This window comes from Lissotriton helveticus, chromosome 1_2, assembly GCF_964261635.1.
Source record: "Lissotriton helveticus chromosome 1_2, aLisHel1.1, whole genome shotgun sequence".
Classification (NCBI taxonomy): domain Eukaryota; kingdom Metazoa; phylum Chordata; class Amphibia; order Caudata; family Salamandridae; genus Lissotriton; species Lissotriton helveticus.
Genome location: NC_136058.1, coordinates 254,282,370 through 254,305,632, shown reverse-complemented (window position 1 = coordinate 254,305,632; position 23,263 = coordinate 254,282,370). Strand labels below are relative to the sequence as shown.

The 23,263-nt window shown below is 46.9% G+C and overlaps 1 protein-coding gene across 2 annotated transcripts in view; it reads left to right on the top strand.

The window, feature by feature from the left end:
• The window catches only part of RAD54L (RAD54 like), a 159,766-nt gene extending 139,671 nt beyond the window's left edge, over positions 1-20,095 (top strand). For both annotated transcript variants that reach the window (XM_078671697.1, XM_078671698.1), the window contains 4 exons: positions 11,717-11,795; positions 13,538-13,717; positions 15,100-15,263; positions 18,057-20,095. In XM_078671697.1, coding sequence (XP_078527823.1) covers positions 11,717-11,795; positions 13,538-13,717; positions 15,100-15,263; positions 18,057-18,258 — 625 coding nt within the window. In that variant the 3' untranslated portion in view covers positions 18,259-20,095. The remainder of the gene's footprint in view (positions 1-11,716; positions 11,796-13,537; positions 13,718-15,099; positions 15,264-18,056) is intronic.
• Positions 20,096-23,263: the final 3,168 nt, after the last annotated feature.

The following is a 23,263-nucleotide window of genomic DNA, read 5'->3' as shown; positions in this document are numbered from 1 at the left end:
CTCAAGCCCTTCTATTTGAATAAAAACCTGGAAATGTATCGCTGCCTTCTGGCCCAAAAGCAGAGTCAACCATCAGGGATGACCTCTTTCCCCACCACTATTCGCTGTGGCGACGGAGCCACTGGAGGCTCGCTTAGGACTACTTGGCACGCATTGGGGAATACCGTATCGAGGCTCAATTCATGCAGTCTCTTTATGCAGATGATGTCCTGCTGGACGTCTGAGATGTAAGAGATGACCTTTCACCTCTTGCGCGTCTTTTTGATGACTTTGCAGCGATCTCCGGGCTCAAAGTAAACTGGGTAAAATCTTAAAATTTTCACACTACATGCATCCTATGAGTTAACTTATCATCTGTGATTAGACTCCAAATTTAATCAGGAATCTGCCATGTTTCAATACCTAGGGATAGAGATATATTTATAATATAATATACTTTCCCCTACTGATCTGATGGACAGCAATCCTAGCAATGTGATACGATCCCTCTGTGCTCAGTTTCCTTTCCGGTCACCCCTTTCCACTCTTGGTCATGGGCCGAATAGCTCTGGTGAAGATGGTAGCACTACCCCGCTTATTCTATTACTTTACAAATATTCCTCTGCCCCTTCTTTAAACAACTTGACTCCATTCCAGTATCTCTGATCTTGGAATCTGGCCGTCACCGAGTAGCGCTTTCCACTCTTAAACTGCCTGGGTTAGCTCTGCAGACTTTGATTGCCAGTGGCTGACCTGCTGTCTGTCTGCTTATGAGTTTACTCTCAAACACTTTCAGGAAGGCTGACTGCTTTACTTGCTATGTCCCGCTGATCATTACACTCCACGCCACCCGGGGTTACTCCGCACTGCCCTTTTATGCCTTGCCATGACCTGTAAGCTCACTAACACAAAACTGCCTGAAGCCCCTGCTCGGTCTTCTTCCATGTACAGAACAACTTCGCTTTGGGCAATTCAGTCAGTAACATGCTGCAGGCTTATCTACTTTGGGAGATCCGTTTATCAAAGGTGAGCTGCTGGGCTATCAAATGATAACGACAGACTAACTTACACCCGGGTCAATTCCTCACTTATGAACACCTTAAACAATCATTAGCCACACTATTCCAGTTCTGACAGCAAGAAATCTATCAGGCACTCTACATTATAGGGTCAAGTAGCAATCTAATCAGATGTCCAAATAGAGCCTACCTGCAACAAACCAAATCTAGATCTTCCCTCCATGCTAATTGGTAGACTGATTTGGCTAATTCTCCACATGATTCAGACTGGGCACGAATTTTGGAATACGCCCCACGGCTTCCGCTTTAAGTATATTCAATTTAATATCCTGAATCGAGCATATGCTATCCTGAATCGAGCCTACGTCATATTCCCAGGAGCGGCGCTACTTGTCCCGCTGCTTGCAAATAGGCGCAGAGTGGGGGGTCCTCATGAAGGGAGGAAAAGGAGGCTGGAAAAGGTTCTTTGTTAAGGGTTAAAATATTTCCTAAAAAATAAGGAAACATTGTATGCCAATTTCTTATACTTCAGAACTGCACTGAAGTCTTGATTTGATTAACTTTATTGCTATATACTTGGCCGTTGCTACACTGTGTATCTCCTAATGGCATACATCAATAAAAAATGTATTTTTAAATAAGTGCAATCGCTGTTTTGATCACTTACTGTGTTTCCAATGGTGACATCACACTTGAGGGATCAAGGGGTATTCCCAGCTCGCTTGTACGCAACAACAACACTCAATCATAATCCAGTCAGTGCTTTTCCTTTTGATAGGACACACACACACACACACCCCCCTAAATACTGGGCATTAAGTTACAAATAAGTACTGTGAGGCAGATAGAAATATCTTTTTTGACCCCTTCACATTATTTTATCTCCTTCATGGTTCCTGAAACCTATAACCACAATACCTCTTACTAATACTAGATGCAGTATCCCAATAAAAGAGTGTCATTATCAATAAGGCAGGCCTACTGGCTTTGTCAGGGTCACCACAAAATTAAAAGAAGCTGCTTTTATAATGTACCAGTGCAACACCATTAAAGTGAATTGGGACAGTAGTAATATGCAATCCATGTTATGACCGACCATGGAAGTCAGTGGTGGTAGTACTAACGGTCCCTAGCATTCATTATACTGTAAAACCTTGCGTTGTCAACCATTGTTAGTAAAGCATTGTTGAAAAACATGTGTCCCAGAGTCTTTTTTACTTCTGTTGCACTGTTACTGCACCTTTAGAATCGGCCAACCGGGATACACGCACTTCAGAGCTTATGAATGACAAGCACCAGCATTATGGGGCCTTAAAGCAAGAGCGAGCCTATCCCGGTGTCCTAATGATACCCTGGGAGACTGCGGGCAACTGTTGTGAAAGTGTCTCAGGGGTGGCCTGGGTCACAGGGCGTCTGCTGCTGCACTTTTGCAACCCTCCCACCAACACTCTTGAAGAATGTTGGTGGTGCCCCAGCCCTTCCCTGGGGTACCACAAAGACAATATCAACATTTTGCGGCCCTTTTAACCCCTTAAGTGCTGCTGTCGGCCGTTGGATGTCGCAAGCACTACCTTCGTAGTGCTGCGCACGTCCAATGGCCAACGCGGGCCCGCCCGTTTTTTTAAGGAAGTGCCGCGAAATACGGGCAAGGGGTTAAGTGCTTATACGGCACTCCATTTGCGATCGGCATGAATGTTAAATGAGTAGCTTTTCTGTTTAACAAATGCTTTTTGTTTTCCTTTTTCTTTTTTTTTTCCCTCACTAAAGCGGCTTAGCTCTGAACTTCCTTTTTATGTCAAGGTGCGCCTACCCATCCAATGGAGCTCCCGGGGTGTGCCACATTCAGGGTCAAGCCGGGGAGCTCCCCCCCCCACGTTGCTCCGCCGGCTCACTGCTTGGCCGACACCTCTTCTGGTGCCTGCAGCTCATTTGAGAAGCAGTTATAGTGGTGCGCCCCAGTACCCCCCAGATATGGCTTTAGAGAGCAGAGTGCCCCAGCCCCTACTTTGTCTTGGGGTATTAAGTCCCCTGACATCATGTTGTGCCTAAAAGTATGGAGACCCAAGGGACCAAAGTTCTACGAAGGATGGGGACCCAGGCACGCTTCTTACCTATAAGAACTGATTTATTATGGATGTGCTGACCCCCACTGGCTTGCACTCCCTGGAGGAAGTTTAAGAAAGAAACTGAAGTATCTGGTAGAGACTACTAGCCGCAGATTCCTTCACGTAGAATTATCCCCAGGCGTGAGACTGGATCCGGAAGCGTTTTTGCCCAGCATTCCTGCGTGCCGGGGCGACGGCATCATGCGGCTCCGCCCAGGCATCACCTGTGTACGTGATGTCAGCGAGGTCACATAAGTCCTACCCCGGCGCACCTACTTCATTTTTTTCTTTTCCGCGTGCATTGCGGATCCGGTTCATGCTCGGGCCTGTTTCGACCTTTCCCTTCTTTCCCTCGTGTGTTGTGGGAACAGTGTGCGGATGCCTTCGGGTTTCAAGTCTTGTAAGTCTTGTGGGCGCTTGATGTCGGCGACGGATCCTCACCTCATTTAAATGTGGTGCTTGGGGGAGGACCATGGCTCCATTGATTGCAAGGCGTGCCAGCGGTTGAAGCTGAAGTCGAGGCAGGAGCGCCGCATGAAACTTCTCTCGGCTCGCCTGTACAGATCGGCTTAGTCGCCTCGCTCCGCCTCTGCCAAAGGTTCTAGGAGCAGCCGTTATCGTCGTCGCCCTCATCCCTCTCCCGTGCCAAAAGAGCGTCGCTCGTCTGTGGGTAAGTGTCGCAGCTTGCCCCTGAGGGCTGGATCCCGACCAGTTGTGGCGTGGGCTCTCCGCGGGTGATGCGACCCGCGTGTCGTCCCCCTATCCAATGTTCCCCGGTGAGGGGACGTCGAGAGCCCAGATGGAGACATATGTGGGGGCTTTCCAGGCCTTGCTGGCTTCTCCTCCTCCTGCACATGCTGGGACGTCAGCGGATCCCCTGCGCCATGTGGGGCCCTCCGCAGCGTCGCCGGTGGCTTCGGCGCCAGCTGGTCCGGATCCAGGCTCGGAGGATGTGGTGCTGTTGGGGTGCGGCCCTTCAGGGTTCCCTCCTTTGGACCACGGCGCCTCTGCTTCGCCCCAAACTCCTGCGGGAGTCCCTGTGGTGTTGCGGGAGGTCGCTGGGGCTCGGGTCGCATCCCCGAGCCCCTCTTGGCCATTTGACAAGGTGATCCTGTTTAAGGCCGAGGTGACGCCGCTAAGGTGCCGGCAGCTGCTGGCCCTAGCGGCGCCACAGGGGTCGACGGACCCCTCTCGACCTGTTTTGGGTCGGGCTGGAAAGGGACCCCTCGTTCCTCTCCGGGGCCCTCTCGTCCATCCACGCAGGCGGCTGCCTTGTCAGATGTCGTGTTGGGGCCGGCGGTGCCACAGCGGTTGATGGGCCCCTCTCGTCCCCTCGTGGGTCGAGGCTGGCGGGGGGCTCCTTGTAGGTCCCCTGGTCCATTTCGCCCCTCTGTGCAGGCGGATGCCTCGCCGGAGGTCGAGTCAGACTTGACGCCGCTGTGGGGGTCGGTGACCCTCCCTCGTTCCCCCATGGGCCGTGACTGGCTGGGACTACTTGTAGCTCTCCGGTGGCTTCTCGTTCCTCCACACAGGCGGCTGCTTCGGTGAAGGTCGAGTCGGTGCCGTTCCGGCGCTGCCCTTTGACCACCTCTGCTCCGTCCCAGCCCCAATCCCCGGCGCCGGGTGGAGAGGTGGAGGCCTGGTCGGCGTCTCCTGTGGTGTTGGATGACGACGCCCTGCTCCAGGTCGCGGATTCTACAGCACCGGACAGGCGTCAGATCGTGGATGCGTCCTCGGACGTTCCCTCTTCTCCAGAGGTTGTGCGCCTTTCGACTGTGGTGGGCTCGCCTTCTTCTCCCTCGTTTTCTTGGGCCCTCTGGGTTGTTCATTTCCTCTTCCTTGCCCTGGCATCGGTTGGAGGTTCTGTAGCCTTGTGTGTGAACAGGCTTTCTTTCTTTCTTCTTCCCACATCCCCTTGGGGTCGGTAGTGTTCTGCTTGTGATGTCCCCCTCCTTGCCTGGGGGGGATCGAGAGTTTCGCCTGTCTGTTGGACTAGTCCCCTGTGGAACCTTCTGTTATGTCCAGGCTGATGAGGTCCTTTCGCAGACCCTCCTTCCCCGGGGATATGGCTAGGGTATCTATTCTACTAGAAGGAATCTGCGGCTAGTAGTCTCTATCAGATGTACGAGTTACTTACCTTCGGTAATGACGTATCTGGTAGAGACGATTCTAGCTGCAGATTCCTTCACGGTCCGCCCTTCCTCCCAGTTCTGCAAGGACCTTTTGCTTGGTCTTCTGCACTCTCCTCCCGGGGGGTGGCTATGTCTCGTGTGGGTGCATTCCTTGTTCTTTTGACAGGCTGTTTTGTCTTGTTTCCTGTTCTTTCCTCCTCTATTGGTGCTTTGGAGGATGGATCTAGGTGTACTCCTGTGCCCCTCTGTAGTGGTTGTTCCAGGTTTGAGGCTTGCCTTTCCTCTGATCACTTCCCTACCTCCCTCTCGCCCTCTTTGTTACAAGAACCTCTGCTAACCTCTGAATTGGGGTCACCTAGTCGTGTCTTGCCCTTTGCCCCTTGGGGGGTTGTAGTACTCCGTGCCGGGGTTGCCTTGGAGGTTGTCATTCCTTGTTTGTATTGGAACTGGTGCCCATCATTTTTCTTGGTTGGGGTCATGGCCCTGCTACATATTGTTGTCACATTTTGCTTATGCTCTTTGTCTCAGGTGGGGGGGGCTGTCTACATGCTGGCAGGGTGGCTATTAAGGGCTGTGCTCTGCTCTTTCTTCTTTCCCTGCCTTTGGGTACTGCAGTGTTGACACTGCTCCTTATGGTGTTGTTAGTCACCATTCCTTTTTCCAGTGTTTCTGCTCTTTCGCACACTGTTCCCATACTCCCACGGTTGTGTCTGATGGCTCCGCGTTGTGGCGTGGAAAAGTTCTCCGAACAAAAACTGACGTAGGTGCGCCGGGGTGGGACTTATGTGGCCTCGCTGACGTCACGTTCACGGGCGACGCCTGGGCGGAGGCGCGTGATGCCGTTCGCCCGGTGTGCAGGGATGCTGGGCAAAAAAGTTTCCGGATCCAGTATCACGCCTGGGGATAATTCTATGTGAAGGAATCTGCTGCTAGAATAGTCTCTACCAGATACATCATTACCGAAGGTAAGTAACTTGTACGTCATGTGGTTTATTCTCCACTAAATCCCCTGAGGTACCAAGCTATAGCGCAAGGCCTATAGGGCCTATTTTGCATCTTGTCTTATTTTTCTCTTGGTGGTGAACCCCTAGCCATCAGAAGCATTTTCTTCAGGCCTCCTTACTTTGGGACACTTTATGTGGGAACTTGATTGTAGCGCTCCCTGCATTAGACCTGTGATCTGTCTGTGCTCCTGTTTTATCCTGATTATCGGTGTGTCTTTTACAGCCCCTTGGCAGCCAAATGGAATCCTCCCTGCTGCAATACCCAGGCCCCATGGCTTTGGTCGCCTTATAATGCACCTGTGTGTCAGCGATGGTAACTTTCCTTATGGGGGTCACCCAGCTGCAGGACCAATCCACAGAAGTCTCAGAGCAACCCTGCAGGGTCTCCCAGCAGGTCCATTCCCGCAACCGTTCCTCACGGGGTATGGGGGGGCCAGTGCCACTGGCGCTAGAGCGAGCCGTCCTGGGAGGTCTGTTGAAGGTAATGTTCCTCAGGTGGCTTCTCCTTCCAACTGTGCATCTTCTTGCCATTGTTACTCCTAGGTCCAGTGTCGACCTATGTCTCTCCCCTATGCAGAGTTTTTAAGGGAGAATGGAAAATTCTGGGAACGAGGCTCTCCGGGCCAAACGTAGAGTGCCACATCACCCCACCACCGTCTCAACCCTCCTACAAGCATTCTGGCTTATTCCAATATGGCAACTTTGCCTTGCTGAACAGGTGCTGATTACACTGAAATGGTGTATGGAAAACATACCAGATGAATATACACATGACTCACAATTTATCATACTTTGAACATTCAGTGTTGGACCTGGCACATTTTGCAGGGTCAACCCCAAGCATTTTGCCCTCCCCCTCCTACTTTTTGCTGAATTTATTTTGATGCCCTTAGGACTGTGCACTTTACCACTGCTAAAGAGTGCTAAAGTGCTTGTGTCCTCCCCTTAAAATATGTTAAAGTTGTCTTATACCCAATTGGCATATTTAATTTACATACACGTCCCTAGTAAAGTGCATTACATGTGCCCAGGGCCCGTAAATTAAATGCTACTAGTGGGCCTGCAGCACTGATTGTGCTATCCACTTCAGTAGCCCTTTAAACATGTCTCAGGCCTGCCATTGCAGAGCCTGTGTATGCAGTCTTAACCTACCATGTTGACCTGGCAAAATTAACCTTTTGCCAGGCCAAACCTTCCTTATCTGAAAGAGACCATTGTTATAGATTCCTTACCTTAATCTTACCCCAGGCGTTAGACTGGATCCGGAGAATTTTTCTGTAGCAGTACCCCTGCACGTCGGTAGGCAGCGCCGCTCAACTCCACAATCAGCGTCGTGGTCACCGGTATGAGATCGCAGTGTCTACTTGGACACCGCCTCTGCGCGCTGACGGAGTTTTTTTTCCACACCAGCCAGCTCCGATGCGGTGAGAGCTTGCCCCTTAGTCATTTTTTGACTAAACTTTTTTCGACTTTTATCAACGTCTTTTTTGAGTCTTCGACTCCTGGTAGCACGAGGGATGTCCCATCATCGGACCGGCTTCAAGCCTTGTGATTCCTGTCACAAATGGATGTCTGTCATAGATCTGCAACTCTGATGCCTGGAGCGCGATTATGACCCGAAGTCATACTCCAACTGCTGGGCCATAAATCCGAAGTCTTTGCAGGAGCAGTCCCGAAAGCTTTTGGATGCCCAGCAGTCCGCTCCACGTCGTTCAAGGTCCTGGTCGAGAGGATGGTCTCTGGTCCGGTCGCTGAGCCACCACCACTCGTCATTGAAGTCTACTCCTCAGGTAAGTCGAAGCACAAGAAGAAGGTAAAGAAGCATTGTCGCTCTTCGCCTTCTCCCCGTCCGGCGGCTGACGTGACGTGGGACCCGGAGCGTGTGGCTCTCTCCAGCTCAGTCTTCGGAGCCTGCTTTTGGGTCGACTCCGCACCCCCATACCTCCCCCACCCCGCCCCCTTGCCAGAGCGTCACCTGCCCAGCATCTTTGGACAGCCCGACTTCCCCAGCGCGCCTTCAGTCCTCGTGGAATCGGCTGGGGGCCCTAGGCCTTCGATGCCAGCGGCTCCGGCGCCAGAGGGCCCCTGATGGTCCAAGCATGGATCGGCGCCAGTTGACCTCACGGTACCTTCCCCGGTGCCGATTCCAGAGACGACGCCCCCAACATTGGTTGTACCCCCAACTGGCGTCCACCCCAGCCTCACCCTGACTTGGACACAGTGCCGGACCGACATCACTCGACGTCATCCGCTGTTCATCCCTGGCGTTCTCTACCGCCCTGAGTGGCAGCCAGAGGAGGGTGAGGAGGAGTCTGTAGACCCTGTAGCTGACCAGCTTAAAGAGCCAGACTGATGAGAGGACCTGGGTGATTCCAGTGGTTTGGATACCTCCTCAGACCTTGGCATGCTCTCCCCTCCTAGCGTGTCTACAGAGGATAGAGCTTCGTATGCAGTGGTGTTGCTTTGGGCGGCTGAGAATTGGGCCTGGAGCTTCCTATGGTAGCAGTCAAGACTAACCTCCTGACAAAGGTACTTCACCTGGCAATGGCCTCTTCAAAGCCCCTGCTGCCTCTTAATGAAGCGCTCACCGACGTCCTTCTGGGCACTTCCCAGCACAGGGTCTTGTGTGGACAGGATGATTGCCTGACGCCACCGTCTGGCCACGGGCGACCCAGTTTTCCTATCCCCAACACGCTACCCCGAGTGCTTTGTGTACCGAGCCACGTCTTCTAAGGGTGCATTCCCTACTAGTCCCCCAGATAGGGAATCCAAGAAGCTGGACCACTTTGGGAAGATGTTGTTTTCTTCTGCCAGCTTAGCACTGCGGTCAGTGAACACCGCATGCCTCTTGGGCCGTTATACCCATACAGTGTGGGATACGGTTGCGCAAGTGCTGCCACAGTGACCAGAGGTGGCCCGGGCCATTCTCACCCGCGCAGTGGCAGAGGGTCGAGACGCAACTAAGTTCACAATTCGGTGTGGGCTGGATACCGCTGACTCTCTGGGTACAACGGTTTCCATGCCCGTAGCCTTGAGGCGCTACACCTGGTTGAGGACGTCTGCTTTCTTTGGGGACAAGGCGTACTCCGCACTCGAGCGCTTCAAGGATTTTAGGGCTATCTTGGGCCCTAGATCCTTGGGCCTCGCTGCAAACTCTCGCCCCATGCAGTCAGCCTTTCGCCTTCTTTCACGGCTACAGAAGGGGTGCCCGACCACGTCCCACCCAATCTGGCCACAGGGATGCGCAAGCTACCCAGTCTCTGCTTGGCCGCAGACGTGGGACCCAGTGACGCAGGTTTGGGGGCCAGCAGGTGGGCCAGTCCACCCATACCCCCCTAAAGCAGCCTCCAAACCCTCCTAGTAACAACTTTCAGGGCCCCCAGAGACCAGTGGGCGGCAGGATTCGCCATCACCTCCCCCACTGGCAAAACATCAGGTGGGTTTTGCAGATAGTCCGAAAGGGCTACTCCCTCCCTTTCGAGACTACCCCTGCCTCCATGCCACCAGCACTCCATCGCATGACCGAGGATCACTTGGCCCTTTTCCACCAGGCAGTTGCAGCTTTCTTGGCTAAGGGAGCTAACGAAAGGGTCCCTGTGCCAGAATGAGGTCGTGATTGTTACTCCCACTACATTCCGGTACCCAAGAAGAACAAAGGCCTGCATCCTATCTTAGACCTCAAGGCCTTCAATCGCTTCCTCCAGAAGGAGAAGTTCAAAATGCTTACATTGGCTCAGGTCCTGTCTGCCATCAATCCTGGAGACTGGATAGTAGCGTTGGACTTGCAGGACACCTATTTCCACATGCCCGTCCTGCCAGCCCACAGGTGTTACATACGGTTCATGGTAGGCCATGAGCATTTTCAGTTTACCGTTCTCCCCTTCGGCCTTACCAGCACCCCTCGGGTGTTCACGAAAGTAACGGCGGTGGTCACAGCTCATCTTCACTGATCAGGGGTTTCAGTCTTCCCCAATCTCTACGACTGGCTGTTGAAGGCGGGTTCACCCCAGACTGCCATCTCCCACCTTCAGACTACGGCAGAACTCCTGCACTCGGTGGGTTTCACTATCAACGTGCCGAAGTCACACCTGATTCCCTCTCAGAAGCTCCTTTTCATCGGAGCATTTCTGGATACAGCACAGTTTCTGGCTTATCCTCCTGAGCAGCGAGTCTGGGATATTTGGGCTATGATACCGATGTTTCAGCCTCATCCCGGATTTCGGTGCTGGGCCTCAGGGCCTCTGCATTCTGCTGGTGGATCATGCCAAGTGGCATATCTGGGCTCTGCAGTCGGACCTGAATTTCCAGTGGGCGCAGCATCAGGGGAATCTTTCCGATGTTGTCCATATCTCGGAGGGGACTGCACTTCAATTGGAGTGCTGGCTCATGAGCCAGGATTGGGTCAGCGGCAGATCCCTCTCTCTTCCCCAACCAGAATTCACAGTAGTGAATGATGCGTCACTCATGGGATGGGGCGGCCACCTGGGAGAGGCGGAGATCAGGGGTCTGTGGTTTCCTGCGGAGTCCCTGCTCTACATCAACCTTTTGGAGCTCCAGGCGATCAGTCTTGCACTGAAGGCATTCCTTCCTTCTGTCAAAGGAAGAGTAGTGCTGGTGTTCACAGACAACACTACTGCCATGTGGTACCACAGCAAACAGGGCAGGGTTGTGGACCCTATGTCAAGAGGCTCTTTGCCTTTAGACATGGCTGAAACATGAGGGCATATCCCTGGTGGTTCAACACCTGGCAGGTTCCCTGAATGCCAGGGCGCGGTGAACGCGGATGCCGGTGCATGATGGATCACGGATGGCGTTTTCACTCTGAGGTGGTGCAAGGTCTCTTTCAGCAGTGGGGAGAGCCTTGGTTAGATCTGTTCACCACCAAAAAGAACACGCAATGTCCGCAGTTCTGCGCATTGGAGTATTTATACTTTTTCCTTCAGCCGTGCAAGAGGTAAGTAAGCACTGAGGTTTTTTGTTGCTTGAATCAAAGTTTCAGATATTCATATTTTCTCAGGAAATGTGTAACATGTGCAGTGTCTCTACTTGGGCATGGTTAGAATTTATCTTTTACTTCTCATATTTTGTACATATTTAGATTTCCTCACTTGGTGTGTTTTTTGGAGAGAATGTTCAAGATAACAGTTTAAGAACATTTACACAGCTTAACATTTGGCATCTTCAGATGGTCCTGAGGAAATCATGGCTATTTGAGAGCTATTCCAAAATTATTTTTCAAAATGTAGTCTAGGAATGTCTGTTCACCTACATTTTAAAGAATGTTCACAATTTTTTTGATTGCGTCTCTAGACGGTTGTTTTATCTGCAGATAATTTTCTGAGTAACTTGTTTTTGGTTTTGATACATATGATGCTGGTAATCCAGGGCTTGTCCGTTGTTTACAGCTGTTCATGTATGTCTGTTTTTAAGCTGTTTCATTTGTAGTATATTCTATTCACACCTGTCTCTCATCTTAGATATCTTTATGTCCGATTGGATGGCACCATGTCCATTAAGAAAAGAGCAAAGATAGTTGAGCGTTTCAACAGTCCGTCTGTGAGTACTGCTTGTAGATACTGCTATGATGTTACTATTGTATTTATTTAATTTTTCGTAGACATTGCACATACATGAATACATTGTCATTCATAACTTAACTCTTTGGCATCATTCAGAATGTTCTGTTTAATGAAGCACAAGACTTGTTGATCAGTGGAAAGCCAGGGTAAGCAACATTGATCGATAGTATTATCATGCGGCCTAATATACAAAAAGGGTGAATAAAATGTAAAACTCGCGCATTAAGAATGCACTTTCTATTTGAGATAGCATGTGACTGTGTTATTGTCCTGGTCATTACAACCTCTGTTAGTTTTTTGCAGACACATTTGGCATTGTTACAATCAGTCGGTAAAGGAATTTTCAAAATACTTTGCCTTATTCACATTTAAAGTGCCAGTGTGGCACAAAATGGAACTTTACCTCTACCTTCGTAGTTTTTGATCCTGTGGACTAACTGTGTTAGCAGGATCAAGTGCAGCAACTTGAAAGTACATCAAAACATTCATATTTCGGACTCTTCAAGGTGTATCATTGGGGTCACCTCAACTATTGATTCAACTAGAGATTTATAGGCATCCTTTGAGGGAGTTATTGTATATGGACGAATTTGTCACCTTCCCCTGGTTGGCCCACATCTGTAAATGGCTCACCGAGTGGGTCTGAGCCATTACTGGGAAACTCCGAGCTGGCTGACCTCGGACTCAGAGAGAGATCAGGTCCATATACTGGGAATTTATAATGCAGAAAGTCATTTTAAATCCAGAGTTGGAGAGATTGTCTATTCAATTTCTGTCCTTTAAATCGACCCTTTGTTTTGAGCCCTTTCTAGACGAGATCCAACTGCAATTGGCAAGTGACTTTATATGAAATTTAGGTATGATATTCTACAAGTCAATCCTTTTACAGCTAAATGGACAAACGTCCGGGTGCCGGCCAACGATTCTAAAGGCACACTGTGTACACTAGGTGCCAATGACGACAATGTGCATGTTCTATTCTTCTGCACAGCATATGCTACCCCCAGACACAAGTGGATCAAGCCACTCTGAAGATTTTTGAACCTCAGGATCTATTTGGAGTCGTTCAGAATATTAAAATCTGATAGCCGACAACTAATTGCATTTTGGTTCAGTAAATTTTTGTTGGCTGCCAGTCGCATAACATATAGGAATGGGCTTGAATTCAAATTTAAAAAAAAAAGTTTTATGAACACAGATTTTTAGAATTTTATGTGTTTTAATTTTCATGGTCCTAGATAGAATTATCTTTCCATTCTAACAGCAACTGAACCTAAATCGGTGTTGCGTGCAATAATTGAACAGTTATCTTTGTCCTGTATCAGCAAGAATTTTATTAAACTATGTGCAATAGGAGCGAAGACTAAAAGGAGAAAGATTTAAATTGTATAAATGTCTTGTATTTTAGTCCTTCGTAATTGATATATGTTTTAACATCTGCATTAGATTAATGAGATTTGCAATATGGATAAAGATTGGTTTTGTATGCTTTGATTCTTGAAAACAAATAAAGATTTTGACTGATTCAAGTCCAAGTTTGATGTCTCAGGTTCTGTGCCTTGGACGTCCATAATTGAATTTGTGATATCAGTGGAAATAAAAAAGCTTTACTTTGGTACAAATAAACAAGTGCATTACTGTTTAACTCTGGAAGAGCAGGGAGCCCCCCTTGCACTTCAGGCTATGAACTAATTGTGATAAATATTTCAATTTTTGCAGAGCCCAGAATTTATTTTCATGTTGAGCAGCAAGGCAGGAGGATGTGGGTTGAACTTGATTGGTGCCAACAGGCTTGTGATGTTTGACCCAGACTGGAATCCAGCAAATGATGAGCAGGCAATGGCACGTGTATGGCGTGATGGGCAGAAGAAGACCTGTTACATTTACCGGCTGCTTTCGGTATGTTAATTTCACCTTTCTCCAAGCTGATTTGCCACCCACATGATTTCATCATTTTGTGAAATTGATAATGACGTATTGTAATCATGCATTTGAGAATTGTCACATTGACCACGTATTAATAGATCCTGAAGGCTAAATCTGCATTTTGCTCTCCGACTTCTGTCAGCCAGTAACTAGCATTTGAAGCGGTGTGAATGAGGTGTGAACTTTATCTCAGAAGCAAACAATAGGTTGACCTCAAAGGGCAGCGATGACCCAGCTGAACCTGACAGAATGTGCCAGGGGTGCTATAAGCATATATATATCTTTTTTACTTTAAAGTGTCAAGTCCTGCTTGGCAGGACTGCTGGTATTTTTCATATGATAACTGGGGCACACTTTAACGAGGCCTCCACTGGCACAGGCAGATGTTATCGGACATTTGGCAGGGCCTCTTTTTTTTTTTTTTTTTTTTTTTTTTTTGCTCCCTACCCTCCGTGCAACAGCCAGGTGGGGGCAGGTTTTTAGCTACCTGACATGGGATACAGAAGAATGTTTTTGGTGTCCTGCCTTCGTCCTTTGAAGTGCACCCTGCATGTTGTATGTAAATCAAGCAGACACTATAATGTCAAAAAGAGTTCCACTGTGATTGGGGATAGCCAGTGGCAACTGGACCCTCCTGTTGGCCTCTGCCTGCCACCATGTGAGTCGCTAAGTGCCTCCCCTGAGGTCCTGAGAGGCTGTAAAAGTGTATTTCTGTGGTGGATTGGGACTTTAAATACCAAAGTCACAAAGTAAAATATTTAACCAGGACAGACCTGGATAGTGTTGCTGGCCTGCCCTCTATTGCGGTCAAGGCCAAATTGCGCCTAGGTCCTGTTTTGCTGCGACCATTGACTATAATTGGAAATTTGTGCTTCTTGGCAGTATTTCTCCTTAAAACTTTAAAAATGTAAATCTCTTGTTCCCCTTATTGGATTTTTTTCATGTTTGTGCCATTTTGTTTAATGAATTTTACTTTATTTTTCTAATTTGTTGTGTGATTTTTATTGTTTTGCATTTGGACTTTATTACAGTTTTAGTACTACATAAATACTTTACACATTCCTCTGTTAAGCCTGTCTGCTCTGTGGCATAACTACCAGGGGGTGAGTGTGTGTTTATGTAGTGGCTTCAGTGGTTCACCATGACAACGACTGTTATTACTTGCGGTGGGTACTTACCTTCCTTAGCTAATAACCCATTTTCTTACACTTACCTATCATGACAGTCAATCAATGCCTGCGAATGAGGATAACTTTAGGATCTTGCTCATAGTTCCAGGTGAGGTTGTTGGGAGCTGAAATGTAAAAGTTCTCTTCTTTCCTATTATTAATTCCTCAGTTTGGCTCTTGTCTCAGACAGGGACCATTGAGGAGAAGATACTTCAGAGGCAGACGCACAAGAAGGCACTGAGCAGCTGTGTAGTAGATGAGGAGCAGGATGTTGAGCGCCACTTCTCCATCGGGGAGCTGAAGGAGCTGTTTACGCTGAATGAGGTCACAACAAGTGACACACATGACAAGTGAGTCCTTTAGTTATCAGCCATGGGTTTTCAGATATTAACTTTCTCGTGTGTCATATGATCTCCGCTTAAAAACAGATGCAACATCTCCCTGGTTACCTATCTTCAATTCAACCAGATATAATATCTGTTCTCTGCTAGTCTTAATGTAATTGAACGTCATGGATTTTGCCTATTGTATTATAAAATGTCTATACCTGAATGGTCACAAGGGTATATGGTTATTGCCCCAGGTTTTTCTAACACTACTGTGTGGTAAGCTTGCTAGGCCCACTCATTAGGTAACTCTTCACTATCATCCTATGAATTGTTCTTCTTACTCTCCATCCTTGTAAATACACTGGAAAAAAATAAACTGATTGAAGCAAACTGCATAGTCCACGTTGGTTAAGATTCCTCTCTTCGTTTCAGGCATAATATTATAATGTTATGTTATCTTAATTTATTTCTCTAATACGCACAGCTACCCAACAAGGGTTTCCCAGCGCAGGTCCTGAAAGAAACTCTGAAAAACTAAATTAGAATTATTGATTAAATAGCTAAGTTTTAAATTGCTTGCGAAAATTGGGGTACAAATTCTCTTTCCACATCATGTCAGGTAAAGAGTTCCACAGGATAGGGCCAAGAAAGGAGAAGGAGCGACCTCCCATTCTCACCAATTTGAACCTGGGAATTTCGAATTTCTCTTCCGTGGAGGAACGTAACAGGCGGGCGGGATGAAATGGGCGTACCAGATCTTGCAAGTATTTGGGTGCAGAGCCATTCTTGATTCTAAACATATAGCACAGGGCTTTGAATTTTGTACGGTTTTCCACCCTGAGCCAATGCAATTCTCTCAGGGCATTAGACATGCTGGGAATTCTAGGAAGTCTGCACAGCAATCTGGCTGCAGAATTCTGCACCACCTGAAGCTTACGCAGCACATCCCTGTTTGCACCCAAAAAAAAGGATGTTTCCATATTCCAGGCGAGATGTTACAAGTGCCTGGACTACCATTCTTTGGGTGAAAACAGGGAGCATCCAAATGATTTTCTTCAATCATTTGAGGATGTCAGTTTAATATATTTAAATCTTGATCGTCTGCAGCTTATAAAGTTCATAGGTCCTTCCAGTCTTGGACAGATGTTCTTTTTATATCTGACAAGCCTGTTACTCTCTTTATTCATGACTCCTTCAATGGCCTGCTCAGAGAATGCAATAAGATCACTAGTGTGCCAGAGACGTCCTGCAGAGTAGTACTGGTGAGAGTACCTGCCTCCTGTATTGCAACAGGTGTGAATGTTGAACCGTAATGTACACTACTTTACTTGCCTTTTAAATACTGGATGCCCCCATACTTATAGATGAAACTGGGAAAATCATAGCTTCAAAAAGATTGTGAAAGCTGGTAATTACTTTGTAGACCCAAAAAGAAAATAGCTTGCTTGAGGTGTATTGCCCAGCAACAACACTTTAACTCTGGCAACAACCAACCATAATAAGTTCACAGCTTCTGAGTTTCTTCCATGCTATCTTGACACTCTCTGAGACCGAAAGAAATCTAATAAACATGAATTGTAATACTGTGCAACACTTTCCAACCTATAGAGGGAGGGCTTAACTAGAAAGGTTACAACTACCATCTTTGTGACTTTGACCTCACTGTTACAAAGGTGAAGCAGACTTCAAGGGGACAACTGAGTCTTTAAATAATCTTTTTGCTTCCTAAGTTTAAGTTCTGCCTGGCCTTGCAGATCAGAGGTAACCAATGTACCTTTTGTTTCTAATTGCGTTTTTGTCACGGGTAAGGCTATATATATATATTTTGTATTCCAACACATATACTCTGACTTAACTTTGTAACTCTATATCCAGGTAACAACCCAAATTCCGCCATCAGCTATCTCAATGCCAAAACTGATCCCTGATAATGAAGAACTTAAAAATGGAAATGTGTTCAGGGCATTCCATGCAACCTGTTAGAGACCGTCCATTTACTTTCAAAACATCACAAATTTGACTGAGCGTGTAGAACTCAAATAGCAGAAAAGTTACTTATTTTGAATCCCAATTAACCCGATATCTTGATTTTCAGCACCAGAACGCTCAGCACTTGGCTGAATATAGAGACAACAGTGGTAGTGCAGAAGTAAGATGACAGAGTAATGTTCATGCATTACTCAAAGAATTCACCTCAATATCTTTAGCATTACTCCTCTACCCACAATGTCAGTAGTTTAAATGCAATGAGTTTTCTCTTGTGTATTAAACCAGTTTTGCCAGCTTTGTCTTTGTCTTGGTTTATCTGTTTTTTTCACAGCTTCTTTAAACGGCCATAAGGTATTTGGAACCTATTTTCAACTAATGGAATGTCAAATAAAAATAATTTTTAATATCACAGTAGTAGGTGGAGTTAGTGATTCAAGTAAGAGGAGAATGTGACAGTAGGTCTAGGAGGAAAATGTGGCAGTAGGTCGCTTTTTGAAGGTTGAAATTAGTTTCAGTACGTTATTCAAAAGGAAGTTTATTCATTGACTGATCAAAGAGCTTTACAATTCCTGACACCCAGTTCACAAGATAGCTATGAGTTATAATATAGTAGAACCAGGAATCTGTGACTTGGCATTGCTATTAACACCTTTTGTGTCAGAAAAATGCAACTGTTGAGGAATCTGGGTATCTTGCAAAGTCTAGCTGTATTGCATGCAAGTAGTCTGTCTGGCTTTGTGGATGGCGGCTCGCTAGAAAACTGTGTAACCACTGTATCAATAGAAAATTATTCACATTTAATTTATAATGTCCTTTTTGTTGTAGGTTTAAGTGCCGTCGATGTGTGAATGGCCACCAGGTGAGGCCCCCTCCGGATGGCTCCGACTGCACATCTGACCTCTCACAATGGAACCACTGCGCGGATAAGCGTGGCCTGCAGGATTCCGCGTTGTACTCTGCATGGGATGCTGCTGTCAGCTTTGTATTCCATCAACGGTCTCACGAGGAGCAGCGAGGCGTTCTCTGACATGGGTTTCATCCCTGACAAACAGGTGGAATCACACAGGGCAGTAAAAACCCTCACTCAAGGACCAGGCTTGCTGAGTGATAAATTGCAGTGGCATGCTGGTATAAGCTTTGCTTAGGACTTGGAGACAAAGGAAGCTCAACGATGAGAAGTCAAGGTTTATCTTAAAGGAGTATTTCTGTGAATGCTCTTTGCACACAATAACAACTTGTCATCACCTATTTTTTTACAGTTGGTGCTTTTTGATTATCAAACTTTCAAGAGACTAAGGCATCATGGAAGTTCAATTTTTCAATTAGGTTGTGATACTTCGCTTATGTAAAAAAAATCTTTTATCTTATGGACCAGATTTCTTTGTGGTGCTTGTCAGATGGTGCTTTCTTTCATTTGGTTTTATCAATGTATCCGCTTTCTTATCAAGGGATCGACTGGTTCTTCGGTTGTACATTTCTTTATCTATAGGAGGACCTGGAAAAGAGCGCAGTGAAAATATTTTTGTAAATATTCGCCACTTTCCAGATGCCATACACCACCTTATTTTGGAAATTTCTACGCTTTTTTTTCTCTCAGTTTCCAACTGTCAGCAATGTATTGTTTATAAAAATGTCTTTGAAATTTTACTTAAACATTTGTAGATAAAGTTACGTTTTGTTTATAACAACGTTTGTCCTTTTTCAAGCAGCTGTGTTTAGTCATTTATGTTAGTGGCCTTTCTAACTGATTGGAGGAAGCATTGTTCATCACTAATAAGGAGTCCCCTTCTTTTCTTAATACTTCACATTATCCTTGAGCGTCCTTAGCCCCATGGCCTCTTATATTCAAAGTACTGTCTTGAAGACCAGAAACTAAACAAAAGATAAAGCAAGCAGCGACCACTCTACTCTTTTAAGAAAGATATGCATGCGGGAGGAGTCTTCTATTATTGAAGAGTGGAAATATTTTGCTAAGTAGAGATAGTGCAGAAATACCATTTGAAGGAAACAAAATGCTCATGTTTGTTTGTTTCGTCCATACAGAAGTTGTTCAAGGTGCATGCAAATTAAATGCCAGTGGACTTGAACAATACTGCTAAACTAATTGCAGGTTGATCAATCTGCTTTACTGAACATCTGCAATAATTAGTTCAGGCTGTACTGGACTGCAAAAAATACTATTCATTTAAACAGTTTTGTTTTTAAATATTTATTAATTGTGTTAAGTTTATACAAAGTTTGGTCCCACAAATTTGAATCGTTTAGAAAAAAAACTGGTTGAGAAGAAATTGTTTTTCTTTACAAAGGTTTATTCTGGTGCTCTATGAATGTATGGATAGTTCAAGATCTTAATGTCCAGAGACCTTAATATCTGCTCTGAGTATCTGTATCCCTAATGTACAATTGATGCCTCTCAGCAAGGCAAATACCAGAATGTAAAACAGCCACATTTTGGCAGAAAAAGGGTTAGGCATTAGATCCTGTTAATCAACAATAGAGCTAAGCTTTAGTGAATGTTGGTGCCATTGAACAGAGTTCTAAGGAAAAATGAGATTGAAATTTTATTCCTTAAAAGGACTTTTAAGATAAGCCCCAGTAAGAAGGCTACATTGGTGAGGAAATCTACTAAGAAATGGCCAGTCCCCCTGCAACTGTCCGGGGTGTACTTATAAATGAAATAGGAAGGCAGAGGATGTTTCCTTTTTCCTATTCCGTTTTCTGCTACACCCTATTCTGCCTCTTGCACTTTTTGTGTGTTTTAAAATTCTGTTTTACTTATTAATTTGTTTTATAATTTTTATGTAAATATCAAATGAGCACAGGTCAGATGACTGAAACTGTTTTAATAAACTAAACTGTATTGAGTGGGTTAGTATTCATTTGCTATACTCTGTTTGACTATATAGTGGTAGGTAGCCCTAGCGTCCATCCCCATTCTTGGATTTCATTCTTGGTTGAATGGTCATTCACAAGCTACTGTTTTCAATCCCGCCTTCGCAGTTGTACATACATCCCTTGCCCACTAGTTTTGTTGATTTCTTACTGCTGCATTTGTTCCCTTCTAATCAGTGGCAGGTTGTTGTCTGTGTGATTCTCCCTGTTAACTACCATGTCAGCTAATCCTTTATGAACTGTAATATTCTAATTCAACTGTAGCACAGCCTCTTGGACAATCCGTACAACTGATCTTTCACTGGCTATCCTATCGCTAGTCATTCCCCAACCTACTCAGCACCACCCAAATCCTCAAGTCTTTTTTCTTCTGTACTTAGCCAGCCGTTGGCTCTCTTTTCCATAGACAAGTGATACTTTTCTTGATTGGAAAAAAAGACAACGTGAACCTGCCTGGTGGATTACCTTGTTTCAACTTTTGTCAATATATCTGTAAATGTAGTCTTCTCAACTAACTCTCAGATAATACAACATGCGATACACCAAAAATATATTATGATAAAATATGTGCTGTTACTTTCAAACCAGTGCCTAAACAGAATTCTTTCTACCCCATACAGTCAAATATGTAGAGGTTCATTTGGGGGAGGGTTCCATACTTAAAATTCTTATTTAATTTTAAATGCAAAAGAAGAATCTGGCGTCTATTGAAAGATTCTTTTATCATGCAGGAATTTTAAAGGAACATTTAGATAAACACCCTGGTCCCAAAAATGTATATTAAGTTCTGCTCTGTTCAAGAACATGTCCTAGAGTTCTTACTTTTAGTGCCTCTTCCATCAGGTTCTTAGAAAGTCCTTGTTCAGGCCGAGGGAACTGAACACTTTTTGCATTTATGAAGACCAATTAAATCATACTGTATATTTGAGGTAGGCAGGCTCCACCAGTTTACCAGGCTTCTTACCAGTGCTTGGGTTTGGATGTCTTTCCCTGAGTGAATGGTCTCTTTAGCAAAAGGATTTTTTTCTCTATTCTTATTCTTTGGCAATTGTCCATTAATGATCACATTTAGTGTACAACTACCGCAGAAAAAGTGACAATGTATTAGATTGAAGGATCTGCCTGCCCTCTATACTTTACACAGGTGATACTAAGATGTGCCAATATTAGTGCTTCAGAGCGGCCCCACAACCCTTGCAGAACTTGGGAACTAGAAGTTGTTCTAATAAGTGTTGAGGGCATTCTGGAAGGCACTTTAGGGTAGGTGATACATTCACCAAATGTATATGCGACTTGTTAAGGGATCACCAAGGTGATGTTGTTTGTGTATTCAAATTGTATCGCTATTGTACTTAAAGGCGTTGAGTGCTGTGCATTTGAATTGGGACCTGGGAGGTTCTGACTTGTGTTCACACAGTGCATGGTTGCCTTGGAGTTGGCTGGTTCTCTTGAAGGCTTCCCTTAAAATGGTACTGGAGCAGGCGACCTTTGTATTGAGTTGTTTGTGAGCAGAGCAATGTGAAATCTTCACGCATCTATGTTCCAATCAACTTGAACTTGTTGTTATCTTCCTTTGTCTCAAATATGTCGTGGAAGTGTTTGAGTAGGGTTTCACTGTATGTGCCGGGGTCAGATCTGGTTGTCAGTCAATATCTGAAAAAAACAGGTTAGTGTTAGATTCCTTACCTTAGAATATCCCCAGGCGTCTGGCTGGATCCGGAAAGTTTTCGTCAGCAGTACCCTTGCGTATCGGTAGGCGTAGTCTGCGGTTCCGTGTCCGTTGTCGGCATCGTGATCACCGGGATGACGTCGTCGGAGTACTAGCCACCGCACTTGCGCGCTGACGTCCACTCAGCCTGTTTACCAGGACACGGATGAAGGGGAGGACTGGGAGGGGTCTGAGGACTCTCTGGCACAGCAGTGCCAGTTGAGCCAGGACTGGGCAGACGAGCTAGGGGAGGTCAGTGGTCTGGACACTTCGCCCGACACTGGATTAATCTCTCCTCCCTCCGTGGCTACGGAGGAGGGTGCCACTTATGTTGTGGTGTTGCGCAGGGCAGCCAAGGCCTTGGCTCTTGAGCTCCCTGCTGCGGCCGTGAGGACCAATCTCCTCACTGAGGTGCTTCAGCCGCCAGTAAGCTCCTCAGAGCCTCTACTGCCGTTCAATGAGGCCCTCATGGACGTTCTGTTGGGGACCTGGTCCAAGCCCTCCAAAGTGCCCCCTGTGGATCGGAACGTGGCCCGACGCCACTGGGCGACCCTAGCTTTCTGTCCGTGCACCCAACCCAGATAGCCTGGTGATCCAGGCCTCTACGTCCCAGACCGCAATCCCGACCGCTCCCCCGGATCGGGAATCCAAAAGGTTTGATCAGTTTGGGAAGAAATTGTTCTCCTCATTAAGTTTGGGGTTGCAGTCTATCAACACCGCTTGCCTTTTGGGCCGTTATACCCACTCTTTGTGGGACACGGTTGCGGACGTGCTGCCCCAGTGCCCGGAGGAGACCCGGGCCCGGCTCGACCAAGCCCTTGCGGAAGGGCGGGATGCGGCGCGTTATTCCATCAGGTGTGGACTGGATACCACAGACTCGCTGGGGAGGGCGATTTCCACGACTGTGGCGGTCCGCCGCCATGCCTGGTTGAGGTCCGCCTTTTTCTCGGGGGATGTCCAGGCCATGCTCATGGACATGCCCTTCGATGGGCGTCGCCTCTGGCGACAAAGCAGACAGTGCGCTTGAGCGTTTCATGGACTCCAGGGTTACGGCCAAGTCCTTGGGCCTGTCAGGCAAGCGCCAGCAAACTTCTGCTTTCCGCCCCTTTCGTGGCCAAGGAAGGGACACCCCCACACGTCCTGCCAGCCATAGGCAGCAGAAATGGCACCAACGCGGACATGGTGCTGGGGGACAACGTCAAGGTCAGTCCACATCCGCAGCATCTGCCTCAAAGCCTTCCTAGTCTGACTTTTCAGGCCCATTCGACGCCAGTCGGGGGCAGGGTCCGCCATCACCTCCTCCACTGGCGCTCCATCACGATGGACAGATGGGTGCTGCAAATCGTCTGAAGGGGCTACTCCCTCCCCTTCGAGGCTACCCCTCCAGCCATGCCACTGCATGTCGGGGGATCACTTGCAACTTCTGCAGGTG